Genomic DNA, 25,417 nt, shown 5'->3' on the forward strand with positions numbered 1-25,417 from the left:
TAAAAGTCACAAGAAGAACACACCCTGGGTTTTCAGGCCTCTGGGTGTGGTGGCAGTGTTCCAGCTTCCTTTCTGCCTGTAGCTGTCTGTATTCAAGTCCTGCTCTACCTCTTTTGTTCTGCCCTAACAGTTCTCTATCACTAGCCTATCAATGTTATATAATATTTTTGGCACTTTGGTGTGTGGCCCGTGAATGTACGCGTGTGCACACTCACAGTGCAAGCTGGGCAGCTGCGGCTCTGGGAGTGTATACAGCTCTGGCATTGGAAGTTTTCTCTCCAGAATTTGTAGATTAGCTCGGGCAGTACTCAAGGGGAAGGGGATTTCTTTCCAAGCGTGAGTCCTTTTTCTCTCTTCTTGTCTCCTAAGAGGTGTACCCAGATCCCTTTGGGTGGCAGCTACTTTAGAAGAGCACTGGAGTCCAGGCAGAGGACTTTCCCCAATTTCATTGGGGAAATAACTGGATTTGTATTAGCAAATCAATCCTACTGAATAAAACCTTATGTGAACATCTTCCCAGCCCCCTTAACATCCTTTCATATTTTTGTGGTGCAGCTTTTAAAAGAAAGTGTGAGTTATCTGGTCCTATCCCTGAGTCCCAGTGAAACGGCAGAGAGAGTTCAGGCAGGAGGATCCCAAGCCAAATTGTGGAGCAGACAGTTTGTCACTAGTCCTGCCAAGTTTGACTTTCCCTGAATTGTTCTGCAACCACTCTCAGACCCCTGAGTCTGTTTCCCCACAGCACCTCCAGCCCAAAATGCTTTTTTCCAGAAGGGATTTGAATTGCTCAAACCAAGAGTAATGGTAAAAGTTTAAAGTGTTACCACTCTCTGGGGTATTTAGATGCATTGAAAAAGAAGACAAAATTGTAAGCCAAGAGGATGAACCTCTATTTGTGCGACCATAGGCGCCAACAAATCAGTGGGACGAGGCAGTGGATGTACTTCTGTGGTGGGTGAGGTGGTGGACATAGGTATACCGCAAGTGGTGCCTGCTCAGCACCTTGTCGGCTGGTCTTCATCCTTGGTTGGGGAAGGGCCTGTTGGGAAACTCAACTCCTTTACCCCAGCAGAGACCAACAGATGTAGTGATGGTATGGAGTGTCTGAGTATGCTCTGAAGACGGAAGGACTCTCCCCTCACTCTGATTATTAGGAAGGGAGCAAGAGAGCTATGGCAGAAAAGGAAAGAGAAGAAAAGTAACCGAAAAGGAAAGAGAAGAAAAGAAAGGGGCAGAAAAGTAAAAGAAAACCAAGGCAGGGGCCTGGACCTTGGCGGAAGGGTCCCGCTCGCGGACTCGCGTGGGCTAGGAGTACGGAATCTAGCCGGCAGGGAGGAGACGCGAACATCACCGCCTGCACTCCGAGCTTCTCATTTCTTGCCTGGAGGGAGGGTCTCCTGGATTCAGGGCTCACGGCTTTCGGGTGACCCCCGGATCGGCCCCGTCCCCTCCCGCGTCTGGGAGCTGCGCCTGGCCTGGAGCCAATCTCCCATCCCCACTCGGCCCCCGCGTAGCTTTCCTCGCTGCCCGGCAGCAAGACTTCGCCCTTTCTGGCGATTCTGGGTGGAGCAGCTGTGCCTGCCGGACGGCCCCCGCCGCCTAGCGCCAAGCCTGGGGCCGCCCCAGGGCCTCCGGGGCCCGGCCAGACGCCGCGCGCGGCCGCGGCAGCCGCACCTGAGTCCTCAGCGCCCGCCAAGCCTCGGCGCCGGAAGCGCGGGTGGAGTGGATCGGCCCCTGGAGCAGCCTGAGCCCGCGGGGAAGGGGTGGGGGGACGAAACCCACAAAGGGGTGACCACGTGCTGCCTCACGCAGGCAGGGGCGAGGACCTGCCGAGTCGGACCCCTCCACCCACTCGCCCACCCCTGCCCGGCCCAGAGCACCCAGCATCAGCTGTTTCCATCTTCCCGACTTAACTTTCCTTCAACTCAGCAAGGAGGAACCTGCCGCCCTGCCCGCCCCCTCCCCCAGCGATCGGCACTTGAACTCCGCAGCACCAGACTTCCACCTTGCGCCGCCCCTAGCGCGGGCGACGAGGGGCTGCGGGGAATCCCGATGAACTCTCCAGAAAGAGCGTGAGTGAGGGTCCGGCAGCTGCGCTCCGTCCGGGCGCCAAGGGTCTCCTTTGGGGAACTCCGAGCAGCAGAGCTGGGGAACGACCGCGGAGGATGACCGTACGGCCCCTGGGAACCTCAGCGCAGTAATGCCAACATGTAAGTCTCACCGTTCAGCTCTGAATTCCATCACACCTTTACCTGTATACCCCCGCCCCACCCCCACCCCCTCAACTAAATGATTTTGTAAGGACTTCGACTGTATTGACAAAATAAACCGGTTTGTCTTCAGTTTGCCCACCCCCCACCCCCACCCCGCCCCGAGGCACTGAGGAGTGAGCTGGTATTGCCAGACGGAGCTGTGACATGTGTGTGTGTGTGTGCGCGCGTGTGTGTGTGTGTGTGGCTTGCTTTTTTTTCCAGGGAGAGGTAAGCCTCACATTTGGGCGGTGTAAAGCATAATAAAAAGGGCAGGGCTTCAAGAATGGGGAAAGCCTGTTTTCGATTCAAATTAAACAAGGAATAACAGGCAAGGCTCCTCCATCCAGGGGCCTTGTCCTGCCAAGAAAGCGCTCTCCTGGATCAGCACCTGGGGCCTTGGAAGGTACTGGTACGCTGAGAAAATGTTGACTTTACACATTGTCACCCTTGCCTGTAGAAGTTATTCTTGGATCTTTGGGTTATTAGAATGGTTTTTAAAAAGCTCGCAGAAAAGGTTCTTGGTTGTACTTTGCAGATTAAAAAGTTAATTAACGAGTATGCCATTTATGTGATAGGATCAGTGAGGGAACTTGTGTAGAATTAGAAGTGGGAGGTATAGGGCAAAAAAAGGTTAAGGAAACCTAATATATTTTGCTTGTATGGAATTGTCATCTAAGTGGTGAGGTGCCTCAGAGCGACCCCGCGAAAGCACCACTGAGCACCGCCTGGCCTTCGAAAATGGAAAAAAAAGGAAGATTGTTCTCAAAAGGGCCAAGCTTATTTTTGTGGCCAACTCAGAAGTTACTTTTTCTTGTAATATGTAATTTTACCTCTGGTGTTTTATTTAATCTTGGGCAGACACCCTGATAGACATTTTACTCCTTTCCACTGATATACAAGAGTTTCTAGAAATTGATAGTCACCCTTCCTCCCTCAATTACTGGATCCTTATGTATTTCCACTTAAATTTCCTCTTTTAGTTCCATACCTAGGAAAAGACATAGCCCTCGGGCCCTGTCTTTCCCTTTCTTGCTCCTTCGCCTCCCAGACCCCCAGTACATAATTTTAAAATAGGAAAAAGAGTAATGCCCACAAACCTAGCACTGTGCAGCTCTGTCCTGGCAGGGAGCAGTATCATTAGAAAGGAACCACTTCTTTTATTAAATCTGTATGTGAAGTAATTCCACACGTGTGAGTTTTACAGTTTCATTTCTAACAGTGGACTCATCCAGGTATAGCCTGAAATAATTTATTTTGGGATACAGCCAACAGCATCATATAAGAGTTGTTCTCATATAAAGGCGGCACATTTTGAATGAATATGAGTTTGTTTTAAACTTCAGTTTTTCCTGAAAAATATAGTAGGATTTTTAACAGCATATGTTTATCTAGCTTACTTTCAGCTTTCCTAGGTAATGTAGATCTTATGGGGGGAAAAGCACGTTGCACATAAAAACAAAACATGGAGAGCAATTTTTGAAATACAAGATGTGAAAATGATCAACAGGTAATGGAAAAATATCCTGATTATGAAATAGAGTTACGCAGTCTATTTGAATTTCTACATGACTGAAAAATCTTAGATCATTATAGAGTGAAAGTATAAATATTTAATCGCATAAAATATAGAGTTTAGTACCCTGATTTGAGTTTCTTTATTGAGGTATTTGACTGAAAGTTTTTCCATTTCTTGCCAGATTATAACTTTTTTTCCCATTTTGCTGTTTATAATTCATATGGACTGGTTTGAGATGATCTGATTCTTTTGATATTAATATGTTAGAGTATATGGAAATAACACCAACCTTTCCAAAGTCAATATTTCTGCTGTCTTCTTGAAAAATGTTAAAATGAGGAACAAACTATATTATCTTTTAAATTTTAATTTTAATAGGTTCAAGTGTATAAACTATTTAAATGCATGTTCTGCTTACTCCTTGTGGAGAAAGAGTATTTATATATAGTGACACTCAAGATCTGAAATTATAGACTTTTATAAATATATTTTGGAGTTGTAGTGATTGCATATTTTTCATATCCTAAGAAATTTTGTAGATTTAACAAGACTTGCATTAATTGGTCTCAAGTTGCATGAAGCTACTGTTCCATTTATGGCTTATATAAATTACATGACATTGTGCTTTTCCAATGTGAATGGTGAATGAGGCTATTGTCTCTTGGCTTATGGGAAATATTAGAAGCTTGTAGTTTTACTGCCTAGCTGGACACGTCACTCTGATTTCTGGAAATAATGATTTAAAAGAGAATCAGTTTATATATTAAAAATAAACTGACAACCGCTTTCTTAAACCTGACCATTTTTCTAACTGCCTGTATCTTCCATAGTTTATATTTATGATGGGATGATAATTTAAAATTTCTAAAGACTATTTAGACTTAAGACTAAATAGAAAAATACTTTGTTCAATCTGTGTGGCATGCTTGAGCAAAAACCATATCTTTTCATTTTCATTTCTATTTGGATGACATTACATTATCTACATTGAATGTATACTGAGTGATGGGGCAATAACATTTAAAGGACATTTCAATTGTTACAAAAAATGTCAATAAAACTTGAGTGTGGCTACCTGAGTATCATCTTACTTTTCTTTATAAGAATTACTCAGGATGAAATTATTCAGTTTCCCTCAAGGAAATCAAGAGTACTTCAAGGTTACTGTATTTAAAACATTTATAGCAAATATGACAAAGGCTTAACATATTTAGTATAGAACTGTTGAAAAAAAAAGAAAATCACAAATCAGTAAGAAAAACATTTATATTGTAATAGAAAACTATACAATTAACTTGAACATGCCAATCCGAATAAAGGAAATCCAAGTGAGACACTACTTTTATCAAACTGGCAATGGTTAAAGCAACAGTGCTCAATAGCGGTGAGAATGTCATAAGATCAACATTGATACACTTCAGTGTAAATATGTGTGTGTGTATTGAACTCTATTTAGAGATAATTTTAAGCCTACAGAAAAGTTTCAAGAATAATACAAAGAACACCTGTATACTCTTACGCAGAATCACTTATTGTAAGTATTTACGCGATTTATGTTGTCATTTTCCTTCCTCTCTTTTTCCCTCCACCCACCACTCTCTGCACACACACACACACACACACACACACACACACACACCACACCATTTTTTCCTGAACCACCTGAGAGTAAGTTACGTATATCAGGGCTCTAGGGTTTAATTTTTTAATGGAAAGTTTTATTGAGATATTTGTAGATTGACATGCAGTTATAAGAAATAATACTGGGGGATCCTGATTTACCCAGTTTCTCCCAGTGGTAATATTTTGCAGAACTCTAGCATAATATCACAGCGAATATTAATACAATACACATCTCTTTTTCAGGTTTCCCCAGTTTTACATGTACTTTGTGTGTGTGTATAAAGGTAAACAATTCAAGTTTACCTTTTAAATCACCTACAGTACAAGCCAGTTATGCAAGGTTTGTATTGGTTTGAGAATAAACCTTTCCGCCTTTTTGTAGAAGGGGTGAACCCAACTTAAAAGAACTCAAATAATAGAATAACATTTTCTCTTTTCATTCATTGCGTTGGCTCAAGAAGAAATTCATTGCTTTAAGCAGAAGAAGTATTATAATTATGACCAGACTTGAGTAAACCAAATTGCCATTGTTTTCACTCAGGAAGAATTATTCTCTGTACCACTGCTCAGGCCCTTTTGTGAAAAGATTTGCTACAGAAAATACAGTTGGGATATAGAGAATGAAGTTAATTTTAATTATTGCTGGTATTAATTGAACTAGTACCATATCAAGTTCTCCATTATTTTCAACATTTTTTCACGAATTTCTCTTTAAATGGTGATATTTAGGGAAGCCAGTAAGAGAAAAAGAGATGGAAGATGGTAGGTTTTTTAGATTATTCCAATGATTCATTTGGATTAAATCAAGTTCACAAGGGTTTATACCCATATTGAAAACAATTCCTATAAAAGGGTTAAGTTCTCAAGTTTCCTGAGTCAGGACTCAAGCATATTGTATTTTGTAGCTCATACAGATTGAAAAGAAGAGCAAGTTTGCAATCATGGTACCTTGGTTCTCAAAAAGGGCATGCATGTGAGTTGGAAGCCAGATGACTTGGGTGGGGGGAGTCTTTCAGCTCCATCACTGCTAATTATGTGCTCTGGAGCAAGTGATTTAGCATCATAGTACTTTCACCTGTGAGATGATAGGTTTTATTGTATAATTTGCAGATTCTGTTCAGATAACAAAGTCTGTGACTCTTTTACTTAAAAACATTCTTGCTCTCTTCAATAGAACTTAGAGGCCAAAACCCAAGCAACACAAGATTGTACTATGTTTTTTGTAGTTCTCATTTAGAATCCTAGTAACCCTGTTTGGGATTTTCCATTCTTGTGAGAAAGTTGTTTAAATCTCAGGGATGTGTCTCTGCTAAGTGATCCCCTGAGAAGACACATAGTGCTTTCCTTCCTCTGTTCTATTCTTAATTTACTTGTTTCTGTTCTTCAGTAAACAGTAAAGTGGATGAAAGTTGGTGTGTCATATGGTTTATGTTTGGTTACAAGTGCTTGCCCTGTCTTGGGTTCCTTTTCTGTGCAGAATGATGGAGTCTTGGGAACTGGAATGCATCAAGCCGTCTGTTGTCTGATTGGACTGCAGGCCAGCTTTTGTAAAACAGCTTGAGGTTTGGATACAGAATCCCTAAGTGTGGGAACCTTTTATAGTGAAAGAAAATTGTGTGAGCACATGAAATAAACAGTGTTGAGTGTTGCCAAGCTAATGAACATAACTCCTTGAATATTGTTTAGAGAGCATGTGAACTTAAGAGGGACCATTATTCATGTATTGATAAATGGGAATGTCACATGCCACAAAGATTCAAAACCTGGGCGTTCTCTTGGGGCAGATACTCCCTTCTGTTAATATCTGTAAGGCGGGCAACCAAGTTTGATTGATGTGCCTCTTTATTTCTCTGGGGCTCAATTTCCTCCTCTGTGAAATGTGGAGGTTATACTTCATTTTTGGACCTCCCATCTCTAAACTATTTTAAATATATAATTGCATTTTTGTCTTAGAAGCATATTCATTCATCTTCAGCATGAATGAGAAATACCTCATTTATCCATTCTTCAAAATGATTGAAATTTCCATGTGACAGAAGTTTATCTTTTACCCTTTTTAAAGCCCTTACTGAGTGCAGGGTTATGTCTAGTCCTCTTTAGTGGATAATATCCTATTTACAAAAGAGAAAATAGGCTCAGAGTTTAAGTACTTGCCCCGCCTCCCAAAACCACACAGTAAACAGAGGCATCAGGATATAGCTATGTGCTATTCCATGGTTACGATGACTTACTATACCTTATTGCTTCTCATAAGCAGTAACACTGTTCTTAATTTCAAATATTTGGGATGAATGTATTTGACAACATACCTTTCATACAAAAACAAAACACACTCTTCAAACCTTAAGCTTTCCCTAGTTTAGAATTTCCATTAGGAGCTGTGTGATAAAAGAACTTCTGATTTGGTAAATATAAAAATGTGGCATGACTATCAGACACTACTTGAAATTTTGTATCCATGGCTGAATGAGTAATCCATTTTATTTCTGTTCCCAGGTGACCCCAGAAGTGGTCACAAAGTCAGTTGACTGGTGTTGGCGGCTCATGGCATTAATCGTACTGTCCATTCTTGTTGAAATCTTTTGATGTCACTCTTGATAGAATAACCATACTTAGAATGCCTGGCATGATGGCAATACTAATAGCTAATACTGATTGAGTGGTTACTGAGTGTCAGGCACTGTTCTTAAAAACCAGAGTCTGATTTAATCATCCATCAACCCTGTGGACTAAATTCCATTGCTTTTCTAACTCACAGGTGAAGAAGACGAGGCACAAGGTGGTGGTTAAGTAAATTTCCCAAGGGTTGCATAATTTGTAGGTAGCAAACTCAGGTCGGTCTGACTCTGGAGCATGTTCTCTTTGCTACTTAGGTCTCTAACAGTAAAAGGCAGATTGAAGATGCAGGCTTTGAGGCAACTGCAGGAATCACTTGATGTCTGTTTTTGCTTGAGTATTTCTCTTCCCACTTTTCTGGTATTTTGTTCAGTATAATACCTTTTACTGCAGATAAGCCACCTTTAGATAAAGAGGGGTTTACAGTTGACCCTTAAACAACACGGGTTTCACTCTTGAGTCCACTTATATGTGGATTTTTTTCTATAAATACACAGTTGGCCCTACGTATCCCTGGGTTTCCCATCTGAGGATTCAACCAACTTTGGAAGGAAAACAGTACTTTCTATCTGTGGTTGGGAAGCCACAGATGCAGATGGATGGCTCTATAATACATTGTTCTACACCAGTTTATATGAGGGACCTGAGCATCTGTGGATTTTGACATCCTTAGGGGTCCTGGAACCAATCCTCTGCAGACACTGAGGGACAACTGAAATTACGTTTTCTTGGGAGCCAGAAGTTATGTGTGGATTTTCAATCGTGCAGGGATCAGCGCCCCTAATGTCTGGGTTGTTCAAGGGTCAACTGTACTGTGACCCTAAAGTGTCTTATAGCTGCTCCTCTTTTTAGAAATAATATGACTCTCAATTACCACTTGTCATCAAAGCAACAAAGTCCCTTTGAGTATTTAAGATATGGAGATTTCTTACAGCTACTTGTCTGCCTTCCTGCTTCGTGACTCTCCTGGTCACCAGTCCATTGAGGGTGACTCTGGGTGACTGACTTCTGTGCTTGCTGCCCTCTTTACTGGCTTGCCTCTTTTGGTGGGGCTGAGTCAGTTGAAAGGATCAAACCACTGTTTTGAGCCAAGATAGCATGGCCGTTCCTGTCTAAATCATCATTAAATATAATTTTGAGTTTGAAGACGAGACCATTGTACCGAGAATTATTTGAGAGTTTTCCAAGCACCACCCCTGTGATGTCATTTACTAGTTTCTGCAATACTTGGTGTTTATTAGCCATTGAAAAATCATTGATAGCTAGATAAAGAAGTTAATCTTTTTTGATGTTAATGCTTCATTTTAGAGGAAAGAAGAGAGCTTAAGCAATTTGATTTAATTTTAATTATCTCCATTTCTGAAGCAGCAGATATTATAAAATGAAAATATTTCCTTAAAGTCTAAATTTCTGGGAGATTATAGGGGGTGTTGATATTATCATCGTCTTGCTACCCAGATGGGCATGTGACTGGTGACACTGAAGACTGAAGCTGAAATTGCTATATTTTTTAATAAATGGTTTTTTTCTTGCATTATCTGAATATTTTCCCATCTTCATTCAGAGATCACCTATTATACAGAGGGTGCCAAAAGCATGTATACACATTTTAAGAAAGGAAAACTGTATTAAAATTGTAATACTCAATCTATACCTGTAACAAAAGATGAATACATGTCACATTTGACTTCTGCAATTACAAGAGGTGCTCAAAGTGGTTACCATTAACGCCCAGACACTTCTGATTATGGTGAACTACTGCTTGAGCAATGTTGACCAACGTGTCCACTTGTATACATTTTTTGGCACCCCCGGTATATTCTCTGAAAGGGAAGGTGCCACCAGGTAGCAAGTAAAATAAATGGGATTTTTTTCCTTTTGCCTAATTAGCCTAAAGGAGGTGATTAGTTCATCATCTTTATTGGAAAGCAAGATTGAAAAAGGTTTCCATTTTCTGGTTCCTGATAGAAACTTGTACCTTTTACGGTTATTATCCTAATGCTTTATTGTATTCTCAGTGTCCTGATTGTTTCTTTCTTCCATTACAGGATGTTTTACTCAGGTCGAATGTGGAGCTGTCGTTGGAAGTGGAAGCCAAGTTCTCTTTTGTTCTTACTCGCTTTATACATTGTCTGTGTTCCTCACTCAGGTAAGTGAGACTTTTTCTTTTTCAAACTCCAAATTTAATAATGATTACATTGCTTTCAGTGTAAATGTGCTATTTGTTTAAGTTAACTTTATTTGTTGTCACTCTTTTCTGTTTCAGTCCTTAACAAGCTATTTCTGTGCATGGCCTCTCATTCTTCTCTGAGTTCTGTGTGAATACTATTACTTTGATCATTGTTTTATGTTCTAATGAGTATATTTCTTTAATCTTTGCTGCATTTCTTTTAGCTTTATTTATTTATAGCGTGTGTTGAGTGATGAGACACTACACATCTGACATGAAAGATGTACTAGCTGTTTCTTCTACTATTGAATAAATATCAGCACTTAATTTTTTCTCTTTTCAAGCTTTCATATAGTTATTTATAGAAAATAAAGTATAGACTTTGCTGTTTTCATTTATTCTGATTTTACTGCCATGTATGGAACAGGAATTTGAAATTTAAGTTTTTAGACTATGAAGTCTATTTAGTTCACCTAAAATCATATGAAAAGTTAATTTGAATTGCAGTATTTTTGGAATTAAAATATCGAATTCTTATAATTACCATTTTCCCTGAACTTTGAAACTGTTGTTGAAAGCTAAATTTTCCATAAACAGCTAATTATATGAATAGGACAGTCAGAACCTGAGGATTGCAAATCATGTTTCAAAGTAAATTGTTTCTTTATTTGGTTTTGTTATTGATCAAACTGCATTTCTCTTAAGTCCATTTTATTTTACTTGTTTTTTTTTTTATTGCTTTATATGTTCAGTGTATTATATTTTCCTTTAGAATCAAATCATTACTCATGAAGTCATATATTTATTGCTTGGGATTTTAACCAAGATGTTATACATTCCATATTTGTAGTATATCTGTATGTTATAATAAATAATACATTTAATGAATCATGGAAATAGATTATCTCCTGAAATTGCTTATGTATGGATCAAGAAGTTCAACTTGTATTTAATATATAAATTCTTCTTTCCAAGCCCTCAAGTATTTTAAGTGTTTCAGCTACTTTCTTGGAAAATCCCTGGCAGTTGTTTAACAGCTTCAAAACAAAACTGATCTTTGAGTGAATTTTTTTATGTATGTGTTTCAATTTCATTATAAAGTCACTCTTTCTGTTACTTTGGTTGTTGGAAAGATGAAACAAACTTGTAAGGGATCTGAAAATTACATATATATATATATATATATTGGATTTTTATGATGTACAGTGTTGAACTACTTTTCAACTTTCAAAAGTGACCCTCCAAGAACCAATTACATGATGTAAGATAAATTATGAGATTAAAGTGAGTTGAAATCTGGTTACTTTCATTTTTCTTAGGTCAAGGCATTTGTAAATTTTCAAGCTTTCTTTAGACCTTAAACTGGGACTTTTTATGTTAGGTGTCAACATTCTAATTGATACATTCACATTTATTATTTTAGTCATTTGGTTAAATGAAGTGAAACATATTTAAATAAATGAAGTGAAACACAGATACTAATTCAAAGGAGTCAACTGTGCTGGGTCTAGGGTGAGAACAACAGAAAGCACCAAGGGCACAAAATTTTAGGAGGCACTCATTCTCAAGGTCATTGGAATCAAAGTACTTAAATTTGCTTTTAACTCAACTTTTTCACACAGGAAACCTTTCTTGAAAATTTCTTGCATTACCCAATGCTCATGTGCATCAGGTAAGGCTTTGTGACAGATAGTTACGTGTTTACTCATGAAGCCAGAACATTTTGTATCTAGATAATCTGTAAACATGATTCACTTAAAACGCCATCACCTGGTACATGAATATCTGAAGTCATAAAAATACTTAGGGGGCTATTATTGGCATTTTAATATAAACTTTTTGTCTTATAAGTAACTCAATATAGGATTCCTTAAAATAACGCATATTAAAACTTCAGAGATAACTAATTTTCAAAGTGTATCTTTAAACCATAGTGAGGTACCACTATATTTTCAAGAACATTGAGTACTTGACTGTGATGTCGTATCTCTACATATGCACTCTGATTTTTTCATTTCTCCGGATGACCCTTGAATGACTTTAATTTGTCTAATGGGTTGAAATGGCATCTTGATGCCAGTGTCTCCTAAATCCGTACTGTCAGCCCTGGAGTCATCTTTTGGATTGCTTATCCTCCTTTACACTTGAAAATAATAGTAGTCCTCAAACTTCACATGTGCAAATAAGATTCTTGATTCCTACCTCTTCTTCCCACACCTGCTTTATGCTCAATCATTATAGTCCATCCTACTATCTTGCTATTCTCTCCTCCCCTCACTGTTTTCTAGACAAATTGGCCTTTCTGTCCCTGACCATGCCTTCTACTGACCTTTTGTTTCTCATCTATACACAGCTGGTTCTTTTTTGATACTCATATCTTAATTATTACCGCCTCAGATAAGACTTCTTATCCCCTAATTCAAAGGAACCCCATTATCACTATATTACCCTTTAGTCTCTATATATTTTTGTTGCCCCCTTGATTGTTAATGTTTTATTAATATGACTGTGATAGGTTGGAGGGTTGGTGACACCTCTTTTGATTAAGATTGATACTTAGTTCAGATGATGAAAAATTAGAATCCTGTTGTTTAAGCAGGTAATATCCATGGTTTAAATCATATTGCAATGTTAACTCTCCTAGTGGGTAATTTAACAATTTAGTGTCACAAGACATTTACAAAGCAAATAGTATATAAGGCCTGTTCCCCTCAGTATTGTAAAAAGTAATGTAGCAAAAGAATGAGTTGTCTCTTGACAAGTGATGAATATAACTTTTAATAAGAACTACAAAAAAAATAACAGCTGGATATTTAAACTGGTCCCACAGAAGTGCAAATTACAAAACCTGATTGTTTTTTACCCATTAGCTTGACAATATTTAGAAAGATTGATAACATCTGGTATTATCAAAGTACGAGGAGAAGGGCACACACTAACCCTGTTGATTTGTCTTTTGGGAAAGGAACTGGGAAACATTCTTTTCCAGGTAAGAATGTGTATCCTCTTTGACATCACTCCCACACGTAGGCATCCATCCTATGAAATAAACAAAAATATATAGAGAAATATGTACCAGTGTGTTAACTAACATTGTAGTTAGCAATCGGTAAAGACTCTAGTTGCTTATCAACAAGAGAATAGTTTTATAAATTCTTTTACATTATTAGCATGACATGCTGTGTAGCCATTTAAAACAATGTGGTCAAATGGTATATATAGACTTGGAAAGATGTTCATGATGTTGTTAAATTAAAAAGCAAGTTGCAGAACAATATAAAATTACCTAAGATTTTCAAAATTGGGATGTTATATATATATATTTATTACCAAAAAAATTGTATACACATTTTTTTGGCACCCCTGGTATGTGTGTGGGGTGTATATATATGTGTATATATACACACACATGTGACACATGTGTGTGGGTATGTATATATATGTGTATATACACATATATATATCATCTATATCTCAGGGTTGGAATAAAGAGGAAGGCGATGGAACTTTATACAACTTTGAACTATTTGCTTTGTTACAATGAGCACGTATTACTTTAATACTTTGGAAAACCAAAAGAAAAAAAAACCTGATGAAATTATTTTATTTTATTTATTTATTTTTAAAAGCCACATTAAAAAAAAAATAGCCAGAAAGACTGTTGAAGTATACATATATTATACTTCTCTGTTAGTCACTTAACCATAACTCTGGCTCTTCACTTGATAAGAATGTCTAAAAGGTGTTTCAAATAATAATCTCTTTTATGTAGTATGACACTCCATGACTCTGAAGATGAATGATGATATCTCAGGCAGACAGAAGGTTATGGCTTCAAGTAGAGTGGGAAACAAATGGCCAAGAGCCAATGAATTCCTAAGGAACCAAGAGCCTGTTTCCACACAGATAGCCTTAGTCATGAGCACTGAGAGGAGGAGACTCCCTTCTCTCCTGAAAACCGATGATGTCAGCAGATTATTTCAAAGCTCAGTGTTATTCTGATATCTATGATACATCAACTAAAAGGGAAATGTTTCCGGAAGTACAATCTAGCTTGAATTGTGTACTTTCTATCCCAGAGCACAGCCCAGTTCTGGAAGGTAAGTGATTGGGCAAAAGGAACCTTGTGCTTCATTTTGTTTGTGTGTTAATTTTTCTCATGATCTTCGAATGAGCCGTTATTATGTAGTATCAGTTACATTGCAATCTGTATTTAAGTGTTAGACATATCATGTTATATGTATTTTTATATTTGATCAAAAGGCTTTCAAATGCATGGAAAAATTATCCTTTCATAAATCTGCTAGTTTTTAAAGTCATTTTCGTATTAATATGTCCTTAAAATTACTAAATAAATATATCTGGAAGGTCAAAAATAAGGCTGTAATTATGCAAACTATTCTTGTCAAGTGAAAAAAAGAACCAGAATAATGATTGACTAACAGAAAATTGTAATATATAATGGTATTTTATTTTTTTCTCCAGTCAGGGTCAGATTGCTCCAAATTAGTGTCTGATGCTTTCAGCCGAAGGGCTGTTTTCCCATTCAGCACTTCAGATTAAATGAGTCATTGTGATGGAATAAACAAATCCTAGAATATTGTTTACAACATGATTCTTTGAGGCATCTTCCCCGATAACTTCCTTGCTATACATTTGGAATGATCTGAATTTGATGTTGGTAAATATGAAATCTGATACTGGGGTCACAGACTCAATTACATCAGTGTAGAATAAGGGTGATTTATCTTGTCACCGCAGTGACAATTTCAAGTGACTATGCAGTGTGATGGGACCACAGATGAAAGTGATACCCTTAGATGGTGTTAGGAAAAGAGGCTGTCAGCACAGAGGCCTACTCTTCACTGGTCAGATCACACCTGTCTCCAGCATGGTTGTCATATTGTAGAGAGAGTTCGTAACAGCGTATCTGGACAGGTGGATCCACATGGTGAAGGGTCTCATACAATCTGAGGAATGTTTCAGAGCATCTCTGTCTACACTGTGTTATGTGAAGCCTCTATGGGGTGGGCTGCAGCTGTGGATGCATATCCTTTGTGTCAGCCACCACGTTGTTATTTTTGTGTAACAGGTTTTTTTTTTTGTTTGTTTGTTTTTAAGAGTAAAACTCCTGATAAATTTAAAAAAAAAATAGAGAAACAACAGATTTATTTTGGAGTAGTGAAGTCAATAGGGATAAGACAGTGGTATTTAGATATTCGAAGAGTGGTTATTTGAAAGGAACAGACTTATTCAGAGTATCTCACAGAGCAGAGAAGGACGATTGAGTTGATGCTTCCAGTACCAAATGACTCTCCTAGTGATTGGCTGCCAAAACATAAAACCAGCTGTCATTCAAATTCTTCCTCACCACTGGAATCAGGACATGGAGAAGGAATCTTAATATTGGAGAGTAATGTGCACTGAAAACATTGAAGGCTTCCTCAGCCTACCGTTACATTCATAGAATGTGTGTTAGATAGCCTGTGTTTCTTATACACAGAATGCCATATTGTGCATATTTTACCTCAAAAGTTTTGCTTCAATAGTTCATTCTGTGTGCATTTCCTGTCAATTTTAGTAAGTGATTTTTATACTAAATTAGAGATAGGGCAGGTGATTTTCTTAGACAAGATAAGCCTGGGGGGCTCTAGATGTCAGCAGGTACAAAATTTTCTGCCACTTTCAAATCAATAATTCTTTAAGGAATTTTCCTTTTATTTTTAGCAAGATAGCATATGTGCTTTTGGGCCCCATTCATGCTAAGATTGCAATATCATAGTATCCAGTAAGTAAGGAATGTGGAAAAGAATAAAATGGAAAAGAACCAAAGAGAGAGGAAAAAACATTTATTCTAGATTTAATGAGTAAATATGTTTTATAGGGTGGGGCAGCAAGGGAGGAAATTATGGAGGTTAGAGGACAAAATATATTAATTCCACAATGAGCATGAAATCACAGTATTATAAACATCCTTTCTCCTCCACTGAACTAAGACGATTAAACACCTTTGAAAAGAAAACAAAGTCATTTGCCAACATATGGGTGGTGGCTATCACCAGTTCAGATTAACCCTTTTAGCCATTTTCTGAAACAAGACAACACAAAACAACATAACATTTTGAAAAACGAATGAAGTAGCCCAGCTGGGACTATTTTGCCATCATATTTCTGTAGTTAATACTTTTTATTTTGATTTTTTAAAAAATCATAAAAAATATTTGTAGCCAATTAATACGTTTAGATGAGTGTCTTTCTCAGGAAAATAGTTTTAATTGTAACACATTGCACGGCAAAATATTTTGGTTTGTAGTCATTCCTAAAGTAGCTTTGTCCTAAACTTATAGTTTAGAAATGATACACTTTTTAAAAAATTACAAAATTTTCTTCAATGAGTCAAAAAAAGAGGCCTCCTGCTAGTATATTCTGCTCCAAGCTTAGTGTTGCTAGTTTAGATAAAGAGAGAAAGTGTTCTCTCTAAAGCCCAGGTAGTGGATTGTGTCAACCCATTTAAAATTCAAAAAAAAAAAAAAATTATTTTTAAATACATTAATCACTATTATTGGTTTGGGTAAAGCTACAAGAATGAGCTAATGCTCATAATTTTTGTAAATCCCCAAAGGGATCTTTTTAGAGGATTCTTTATCTGGTCAAAACTTTGAAGAATACTGTTAAACTACAGATCTGAAAAAAAAAAAAAAGAAATACACTGAATGGGGATATTAATCACTGCTTTTAGACACTCCACAATTCATTCGTTTATTTATTTTTTTTTTTTGCCTTAAACATGCACATGGCATTATGCATAATTGATATTGGCCCCTTTTGAGTCTAAGTAACAGTTTTGCTGGATTACTGGCTTTATCGAACAGAATTTTAAGGCAGAAGATGAGAGTTTCTGGTCGTAGAAATTTCAGTGGCTTCAGTAATGGTACTATAGGGAAAAAAAGCTAAACTTTTAGAGATATTTTGCCTCAATGTTGGATTTTTCAGGGAGGATGAGCTCCAAGTATACCTACTGGGGCATGGTGGAATGTGGCCTCTACCTCTTCCTAAATTCTGTTGATCAGATTGTGTACACCAATTGTCACTTGGCTGGCTCATCAGAGGTCAATATGAGCTTTTAACGTAGACAGCTAATCACATCTCTCTTTAGAATGATAACCTGAAAAACTCTGTAGGAAGTTCATGACCACAAGTATTGTTATAATACTGATGAAGTACTAATATATTTCAATAAACATTAAGGTTTGTGACTCTTCTCTCAGAGTCTTTGCTCTCTCGACATGGAAACTTCCCTCCCAGCTCAGTAAGACCTGATACCTTCCTTGGAGTTTGGTTAGAACTCTCATTACGTCTCATCGTCTGAGTTGCTTGCATCTCTCACACATACATATTAGAGAGGTCTGCCTCTTTTAGTAACTATTTCAGAAGAAAGTTCTCTCTAAATTTGCATTCATTTCTTTTTTTAGATTGAGGTATAATTGACATGTAACCTTATATTATGCAACCATTTTTTATATATAAGGTGGTGTCTGCTTGCAAACACAGTGCTATGATTTTGCTGATATAAAAGAGGTTTTCAGTCAATATGCAGTGAACGCATCAAATTGCCTTCCAAGCTGCCCTTCTGTGACTTTGAATTTCCCTTAGCAGGGTAAGCCTAGCAGATCTCACAGTTAGGTATTCTTATTCAAAGCCTTTCTCCTACCTTCATTATCATTAAAGTAAGTTTAACATTTGTGAGAGCATTACAGTACTTACAGGAGTTACAGAGAATATAGAGGCTAGCATTGCTACTCTTAGACACATTTGAAAGTTAAAGCTATGTCCTACTAATATCATAATAATATTTGAGCATTTGTGTGTGTGTGTGTGTGTGTGTGTGCGTGCGTGTGTAAGATTTTTTTTCTTATGTGTATCAGGCTCTTTTCAAGTCCTGTCTCTGCAGAGCTAAATCATGGTACGTAATGTCAAGGAATTTTAGTGTTGATGGGGAGACTGACGTGAAACAAATAGGAAGCACTGTGATGTGTGATCCAATACCATTGTACAGGTGACAGTCAAGGGATAGCAGAAGAGATCTCAGAAAAGTTTTCATGCAGTAGGTAATATTAAAACTGCATCTTCCAGCAGGAGTGATGAAAAAAATTTTTTTACAAAATGCTATGACTTTGTCAGTGACCATTTGGAGAGCTTTCTCTGCAATCTGATTGGGTGGCTGGCTATAAAAACTGATACAGCTGTGGGAGTGGTTTGTACCCATCGAATATCAGCCCTGATGATAACAGAAGGCAAGAAGATGGGAAAAAGGATATGGAAATAGAGAAGGGCGATCTAGGAAGAAAAAGGAGTGAGGGCCAATGGAAGAATGCATTGAAAATGATTTTGTGAAAGGATAGATACAGCAGGTCTTCAAATAATGTCAGTTCATTCATTGTCCTTTCGTTATAATGTTGATGAGATGCCATGGGAATGTAACTCTTGTTTATATCAATTAGCCTATGGTAAAGTGGTTTTGTTTTATGTCCTTTCGCTTAAAGTCACACAACCTATCCATGATGTTAAGTGAGGACTTATTTTACTTCCTGTTGCTAGAATAAAGGGTATTTGCAGAAGAAAGTAAGAAATGAACTTAAGTAAGCAGGAGGCTCAGACTGTGAAGAATGTTACTTGAGGGACCATCCTAACAAGGCTGAATGAGGAATTCCAGCCCAGTAGGCGAGATGGACATGTACCCTCTATCTATTCAGTAAGATACTTGTAGGTGCAATCAGAAATTGCACTGAAGGGAACAGACATTAAGCACTTCCGTAGGGTCATAGTTAGGTAACTCAGTGGCAGAATTGTTTTTTGTTTATTGAATCTATAGTTTGTGCTTTTTGTCTATCATACCCTTCTGCCTCAGAAATGGCAGTCTTACTTGCCTCATTGGTGAACAGCATTGATACACATGTTGAAAAGCTGGAGATACTAGTAGACCTTCAGGTACCCTTGAGACCTTCTCATTCTTGCTCAGAACCATATTTAGTTGTGACAAAAGGTTACTGAATCTAGATTAGAATTGTCTTCGTCTTCTTCATCTTTATAACTATTGCCTCCAGAGGTTCTCATCTCCACCTGGTGTATTATACGTGCTCCTAAGTCATCTCCCTGAATCCAGTGTTTCTGTTAAACCACAGTTGGAATTGTGCCACTGCCCTGATTAAGTTCTCTTGATTCTTCTTGCCCACAGAAGAGTCCATAGCCCTGAATTTATGTAATTTCACAGCTTCCTAACTTTGTGATGCCCTATCAAATGCCTGCCAAATAGTAGGGTCTCAATGAAATATTGACTGAGCACAGAAGTTAAAGAATTTGCATTAAGCAAAATTGGATTTAGTCATAGATGTTCAATTATTTAAGAGAAGAAATTAATACTTAGCGTAGGTACCATACTGAGTTTTTAAAACTAACAGGGTAAACCCTTCTATCTGTAAAAGACCAGCTGTTTAAGAGGGGAAATTTCATAAAACTTTACAATAATTATTTGTGCCAAAAGATGGAAGTGGTCACTCTAAATGACTAAAATAACTAGAATAGTATATTTATTTTTAATTATTCCAAGGACTGAGCTTCTCATGGAAACACATTTTTTAAAATGCCAAGCAAATCTCATTACTGTTAAAATGTACACTTAAAAAATAACTATTTATGTTGAAAATAGTAAAAAATGATTATTTTCTAATTTTTTTTCTGCTATTCCCCCCATTCCCCTTGGGAGATCTTTTCCACAATTATCCCCATTATCACCTGTATCTTAAACTATCTTGGTTTATACTTTCCCCAGCTTAGTCGGCAAATATACTCAGAACAAAAATTTCTTTTCAAAACAAAAATTTTCCACCTCCCCTCAATGCCTTTTTTGTTCTTCTAAGCTATCGTTTTCATTTGTCATTCCCTTCATTTATGAATGTCTTGAAAGAGTAGTCTACTTGGATTTATTAGTTCCCCACTCTTAAAAAATAGGTTGTTCTGTTTTGGGGCTGCATTGCCAAGTATCAACGTGTGTGTGTGTGTGTGTGTGTGTGTGTGTGTGTGTAAACAATTATGGTTTTATAAAGATATCCTGAGTAGTCAATTTCTCCAAAGGCTTTTATTTTTTTTCAAATGTTAAATAGCTGGAACATATTTGCTGCAATAATGTTTGTTATTAAGGGGACAAGAAAACCCTTTCTTCATAGAAGGTTTGTTTTAAGATACAGTTGTGTCAGAAAATGAGATGACTAATGATTTAGAATTTAGTCTATTTACATTCAACTTTCATCAAGGTTTTCATATTCTTCACGTTGTTTCTTTAGATGCCTCTGACTTCGAAGCAGCTTATAGCACTTCTTTGTTTTCTCATTTAAATCAGATTTGTATCCTGATTTGCCCAGTGGAATCTATTTCCCATTCCTATTTCTTTCCTTTTGAATACTTTTAAATATTCCCATCATATCTTAAAATTTTCCGTAAGACAGTTATGTTAGGATATTTATTTCAAAGTGGTGGGTTGAAGCGAAACTGAAAGAATTATCTTTATTGTCTGTCCACTGTGTGTGCTAGCTTTACTTTACAACAGCCTTTATCTTGTTATAATTATATTTGAAAACAACATTGAACTGGAAATTTTTGGCAAATTTACATTTAAAACTGCTATTTGTGGGAAACAGATATATAAGATATAAGAATTCAGTGCTATGAGTCACAACTTCTCATTGTTTTGGTCAGAACATAGAGTTCATTAGGCTTTGTTAAAATAGAACTCTTTTAGCTCTTAGGGCAGAATATATAAATTAAACCAATTTTGTTATTCATATGGAAGCAAAAAATTAGATTTGAAATCTAATAATAAAATTGATCATGGGTAATTTTGTTGTCCCTATTATTAAAAGAGAACTTTTCATTTTTTCAAAAGTAAGACCACAGTTAGTTCTGAGTATTTAAAATTTTAGTAATCCTAATCAGAAATAATATCAGAAAATATAAGTGAACCAATCCTGTATTGTTTGAGAGAAAACAGTGCTTTTGAAAAACACTTAAAATCATTTAAACCTATGTCGGATTTTATTTAAACTTGAACTGCACATACTAGGGCATCAAAGAATTTTTCGATGTATCTAAACTAATGATGAGAGTGAAACAGTTGATTCCATATCAGTGTCGCTGCAAACTTGACTCTCAGTAACTTGATCCATCAATAACGTGAGTTAAATGCTGACCCTGAAAGAAAATTTCACGAAGATGTTCTTCTGTATTCAGAACTACCTGCTCAGTATATTCCAGTCGGGCTTTATTCCTTGTGGACTCCAGGTGGGAAGCCACAGTAATACACGTGGTGAAACTGTTTGCCTGATCTTTTAGAGTCTGTTTCTGACAAAATCAGGCAATGGGTGATTAGAAGTGGTTACACTCGGGGGTTAATTTCTGTTTTTCTGGCTGCACAGCCCAGATGTCACTTGATCAAAAATTAACTTTAGTTCTTATTTATTCAATAGATGATTATGACATAGCTGTGTTTGAAATTCTTCAGTAAGTTGAGAAAGGATTCTGTGAATTTGAGTTGTTATTTTATATTATCTTTCTATAAATTTAAGGTAAATTATTAGAGTGTAGGTTTTTGAAAAGCTAATAAATTTTATAATATCTGTTGAGCTTTTTCACACTCTTTCAGCAGCGGGAGACAGTGGGTCACAACAAAAAGAATTTTCATTGCAGAAACAGTTACAATAATAAAATATTTAAGACAGCCTAAATAACCAACAATAGGAGAATTGAGAAATTATGGTATATTTTCATGATGAAATGGTACACATATCCCTAACTTTATTTTTTCAGTTGTTTGAAATGGGATAGTGATATGGGATAAAGATTAAAATGTGATTGAAAAGAGCAGTACATCAAACTGAGTAGTATGGTTTTTTAAACAATGGTTTCATTAAATAAATAAATAAATAAATAAAACAGCAAGATAACAATCTCTGTGTTCATAATATTCAAGTAGCCCCCTTTTCAGCATACCTTTGTTTACAACAATAAGCATGCATTGATTTCATAATAATATAAAATCAATGCATACCTATTGTTTTTACAGTTTTACATAAGGATATGATTACAACAATCCTTGAACACGCATATATATATATATATATATATATATATATATATATATATATATAATAAAACGCTCATTGGTTATGTATGTATATAAAATTCCCTAACCTTAATTCTAGTGGTTAAGATTTTTACATAAGAAAACCAGTTTCAATAGTGGTAACCTCACCCTGAAAACTAGATATAACCACTTGATCTCCACTAGGCTGGCTAGAATTAAAGATTCAAAAAGACCAGTGTTAGTGAAGATGGTAAACAATTGGAACTTTCAGACATTGCTGGAGCAAGTGAAAAATCGTACAACCACTTTAGAAAACAGCTCAGTAGTTTCTTAAAATTATGTAATGATTCAATGATTATATTATTATGTATTTATTCAAAATAAATGAAAACATTTGTCCACAAAAAGACTTCGATAAGAATTTCATAATATCATTATTCATCATAACCCCAAACTGAAAAAAATCCAAATGTCCATCAGTATGTAAATGGACAGACAGATGTTGATATATTCATAGTAGAGAATGCTACTCTGCAAAATACAGGAGTACTGATACATGAGACAACACAAATGGGGATCTCTAAAACATGTTAAACAAGGAGGGGACGTAGAGTGCGTACTCTGTGATTTTATTTATATGAAGTTTTAGAATAGGCAAAACTAAGCTGTAATGAAAGGAATCAGAACAGTTGTTGCCTCCAGGAGCAACTGAATAGAAGGAGACACAGTTAGATACACTCTGGGTTGATGGAAACGTTCCACATTTTGGTTGGAATGTAGTTACACAGAGGCATACATCTATCAAAACTCCTTGAACAGCACAGTTGAAATCTATGCATTTTTCTGTATGTTGATTATGCCTCTCCCTTCTCCCCCCAAAAAAACCCTCAGCTAATTGGAAAAAAATACTGTTAATAGTTCTAGGACCCAATAAATAGAATTCCAGTGCCCCCAGAACTATCAGAATTTTACTAGCTATATCAAGAATTAAATAATAGCTTTCTAAAACACAGCTTCTTTGTTGTATTTGCTGGGTTTTGTTTTGGCCAACAGGAATGGAATATTCAATTTTACTGTATTTGGATTTGTTATGCTAATTTAAATATTTTCAGTAATTAAGAATGTTCTTTTATGTGAGTGTGGGAGAAGAGATTTTTGCAAATGATATAAACTTCACCTAAGTCAAGTGTAAGCTTCCATTTCATCCTTCTTTAGCTTCTGCACACATTCAAAAGTTCGAGTTTTTAAATCTTTGCCTAGCAGCTCTTTTCCTTGAGAGTTTTTTCTTCCATTTAATAAAAATGCATGCAATGATCATTGTATCATTTTTTTGCCATTAGTCATATTTTTCATACATATATTGGATTTTTCTTTGTACTTAAGACCTTATTGGAGACTTACTGATATTTTTGGCTTGATACCATTAATGAAAATGAAAGATAACACAGGGCGGCCCAGGAAAATTCACTCCATTTGTTATCATCGTTGCAAGCACGTTTTTCTTTCTGTTCATTTTGTTTTATCTTAACAGAGCTGTGCATCATTTACTACAAAAGGATTTGTACTCTTTTCACAAACACATGATATTTGTGAAAAACTCCACAAATCTTTTTGTAAATCTGATTGCTCAGCAAATATAAAGCATGAACCAGAAAGTAAATTTCAATCAAACACTTGAAAATTCCGACCTAGAGTATACTCAGCACCTGGTGAGTGGTTTCTGAGGGGTTATTTGTTCTGCCCTGGGCACAGACTTGAGAGCTTTACATGGGTAAATAGTGGGTTGAAAGCATCAGTCAAGACAGTCTCATTTCTGAAGAAGCACCTGCTATGACTGCATCCCTGGATAAAGGTCGCTATTTGCCTAAGAAGGGTGTAATGAGAATGTGGCCATTGATGGAAGCATAGTCATGGGACCTGTAATCATCAACTGTTAATATTAAGATCCCAGATGATGCACAGACTATACAAAAAACATCTGTGAAAGGGAGAAGGCATCCTTATTGGATGGATAATTGGAGGAAGCACTATGTATGATTCAGTAAATTCAGTAAAAAGTGGTATAATTTCAAAATTTAATAAAATTACAAAAAGGTGAAGCTCAACTTTACGTCTTAAAATCTGATGTCATTTCTGAGTTTCATGTAAGTTTAAAATTAAGCTGATTTCACAGATATTTTGCTATGCAGGACCTGTGCTAATAGTTGTATTATTTGCTATAGCCATTGAAGAGGACAACATTTTATTTTCTTAAAAATCTTCATATCGTACAAAGATACTGGTGATACCTTGAAACCAAGCATGTATGATAATAGAGTAGGAGAAATTTTAGGGCTCTTCTATCTTGTGAAGCCACTACTCTCTAGCTGGGCTCTAGGTACCTGTGCAATGGCTTAAAAAGTGCTGTCGTACAGATATATGGAGCTCACCTCGTGTTTCTTTTCTCTCAAGGATTAGAGCTTTGTTTTGTCAGTTTTCCAATGTCTGAAAACAGTTGCTTCACATATTTTGTCTACTGATATTTTTGTTTATGCTGGAAGGGGAATAATACAATACTTGTTACTTCATCAAGGCTGGAGCCAGGAGTCCCTATCATTTTATTTGAACTTCATGCAAGTTTACATTTATTTGCCAATCTTTTGATATAGAGCTAAGTCCTTTTCTTTGAGGATAGATCTGCTGATTGGAGCACAGTGTTGTCTCTCCTGCATAAATTATGCCTAGAATGTGTCATCAGTGCTTATACTTATAATTTTTTTTTACAGTGCAGGGAGATTGCTTATGAAGTGATCTGAACGTAGAATACTTATTTTTAAGAGTTTTACCACCAGTCATTATAGGTCATCTTACTCATATCTAATTGAACAGCTATTTTTATTCATCTTTATAACAACTTTCCTAACCATTCAACTAAGTTTTCGTAGACCCATATATACGTTTATGTTCATGTTTTTAATTGGTTCACGTAAAATGTAATAATTTTTGTAATAGAATATGAAGTACAACTAATAACAAATGGTCTGGGGACTAACAATCTAATAAGCACAGCTCAACTCATGGGAGCAGCTGTTAGCTTTGAAGGTTCGACTTGCTGTGAATATCAT

General features: G+C 36.7%; 1 protein-coding gene across 7 annotated transcripts in view; it reads left to right on the plus strand.

Annotated features, from left to right (window-relative positions):
• Positions 1 to 1,644: 1,644 nt before the first annotated feature.
• Positions 1,645 to 25,417, plus strand: part of ADGRG6 (adhesion G protein-coupled receptor G6) — a 134,131-nt gene continuing 110,358 nt past the window's right edge. For 3 of the 7 annotated variants that reach the window (XM_019756631.2, XM_019756635.2, XM_019756636.2), the window contains exons 1-2: positions 2,073 to 2,210; positions 10,056 to 10,156. In XM_019756631.2, coding sequence (XP_019612190.2) covers positions 2,209 to 2,210; positions 10,056 to 10,156 — 103 coding nt within the window. In that variant the 5' untranslated portion in view covers positions 2,073 to 2,208. Of the gene's footprint in view, positions 2,211 to 2,522; positions 2,662 to 10,055; positions 10,157 to 25,417 lie in introns of those variants that run through there. The other 4 variants (XM_074333641.1, XM_019756632.2, XM_019756637.2 and 1 more) reach the window with 3 other exon arrangements.

This window comes from Rhinolophus sinicus, linkage group LG05 (assembly GCF_036562045.2).
Source record: "Rhinolophus sinicus isolate RSC01 linkage group LG05, ASM3656204v1, whole genome shotgun sequence".
In the NCBI taxonomy this organism is placed as follows: domain Eukaryota; kingdom Metazoa; phylum Chordata; class Mammalia; order Chiroptera; family Rhinolophidae; genus Rhinolophus; species Rhinolophus sinicus.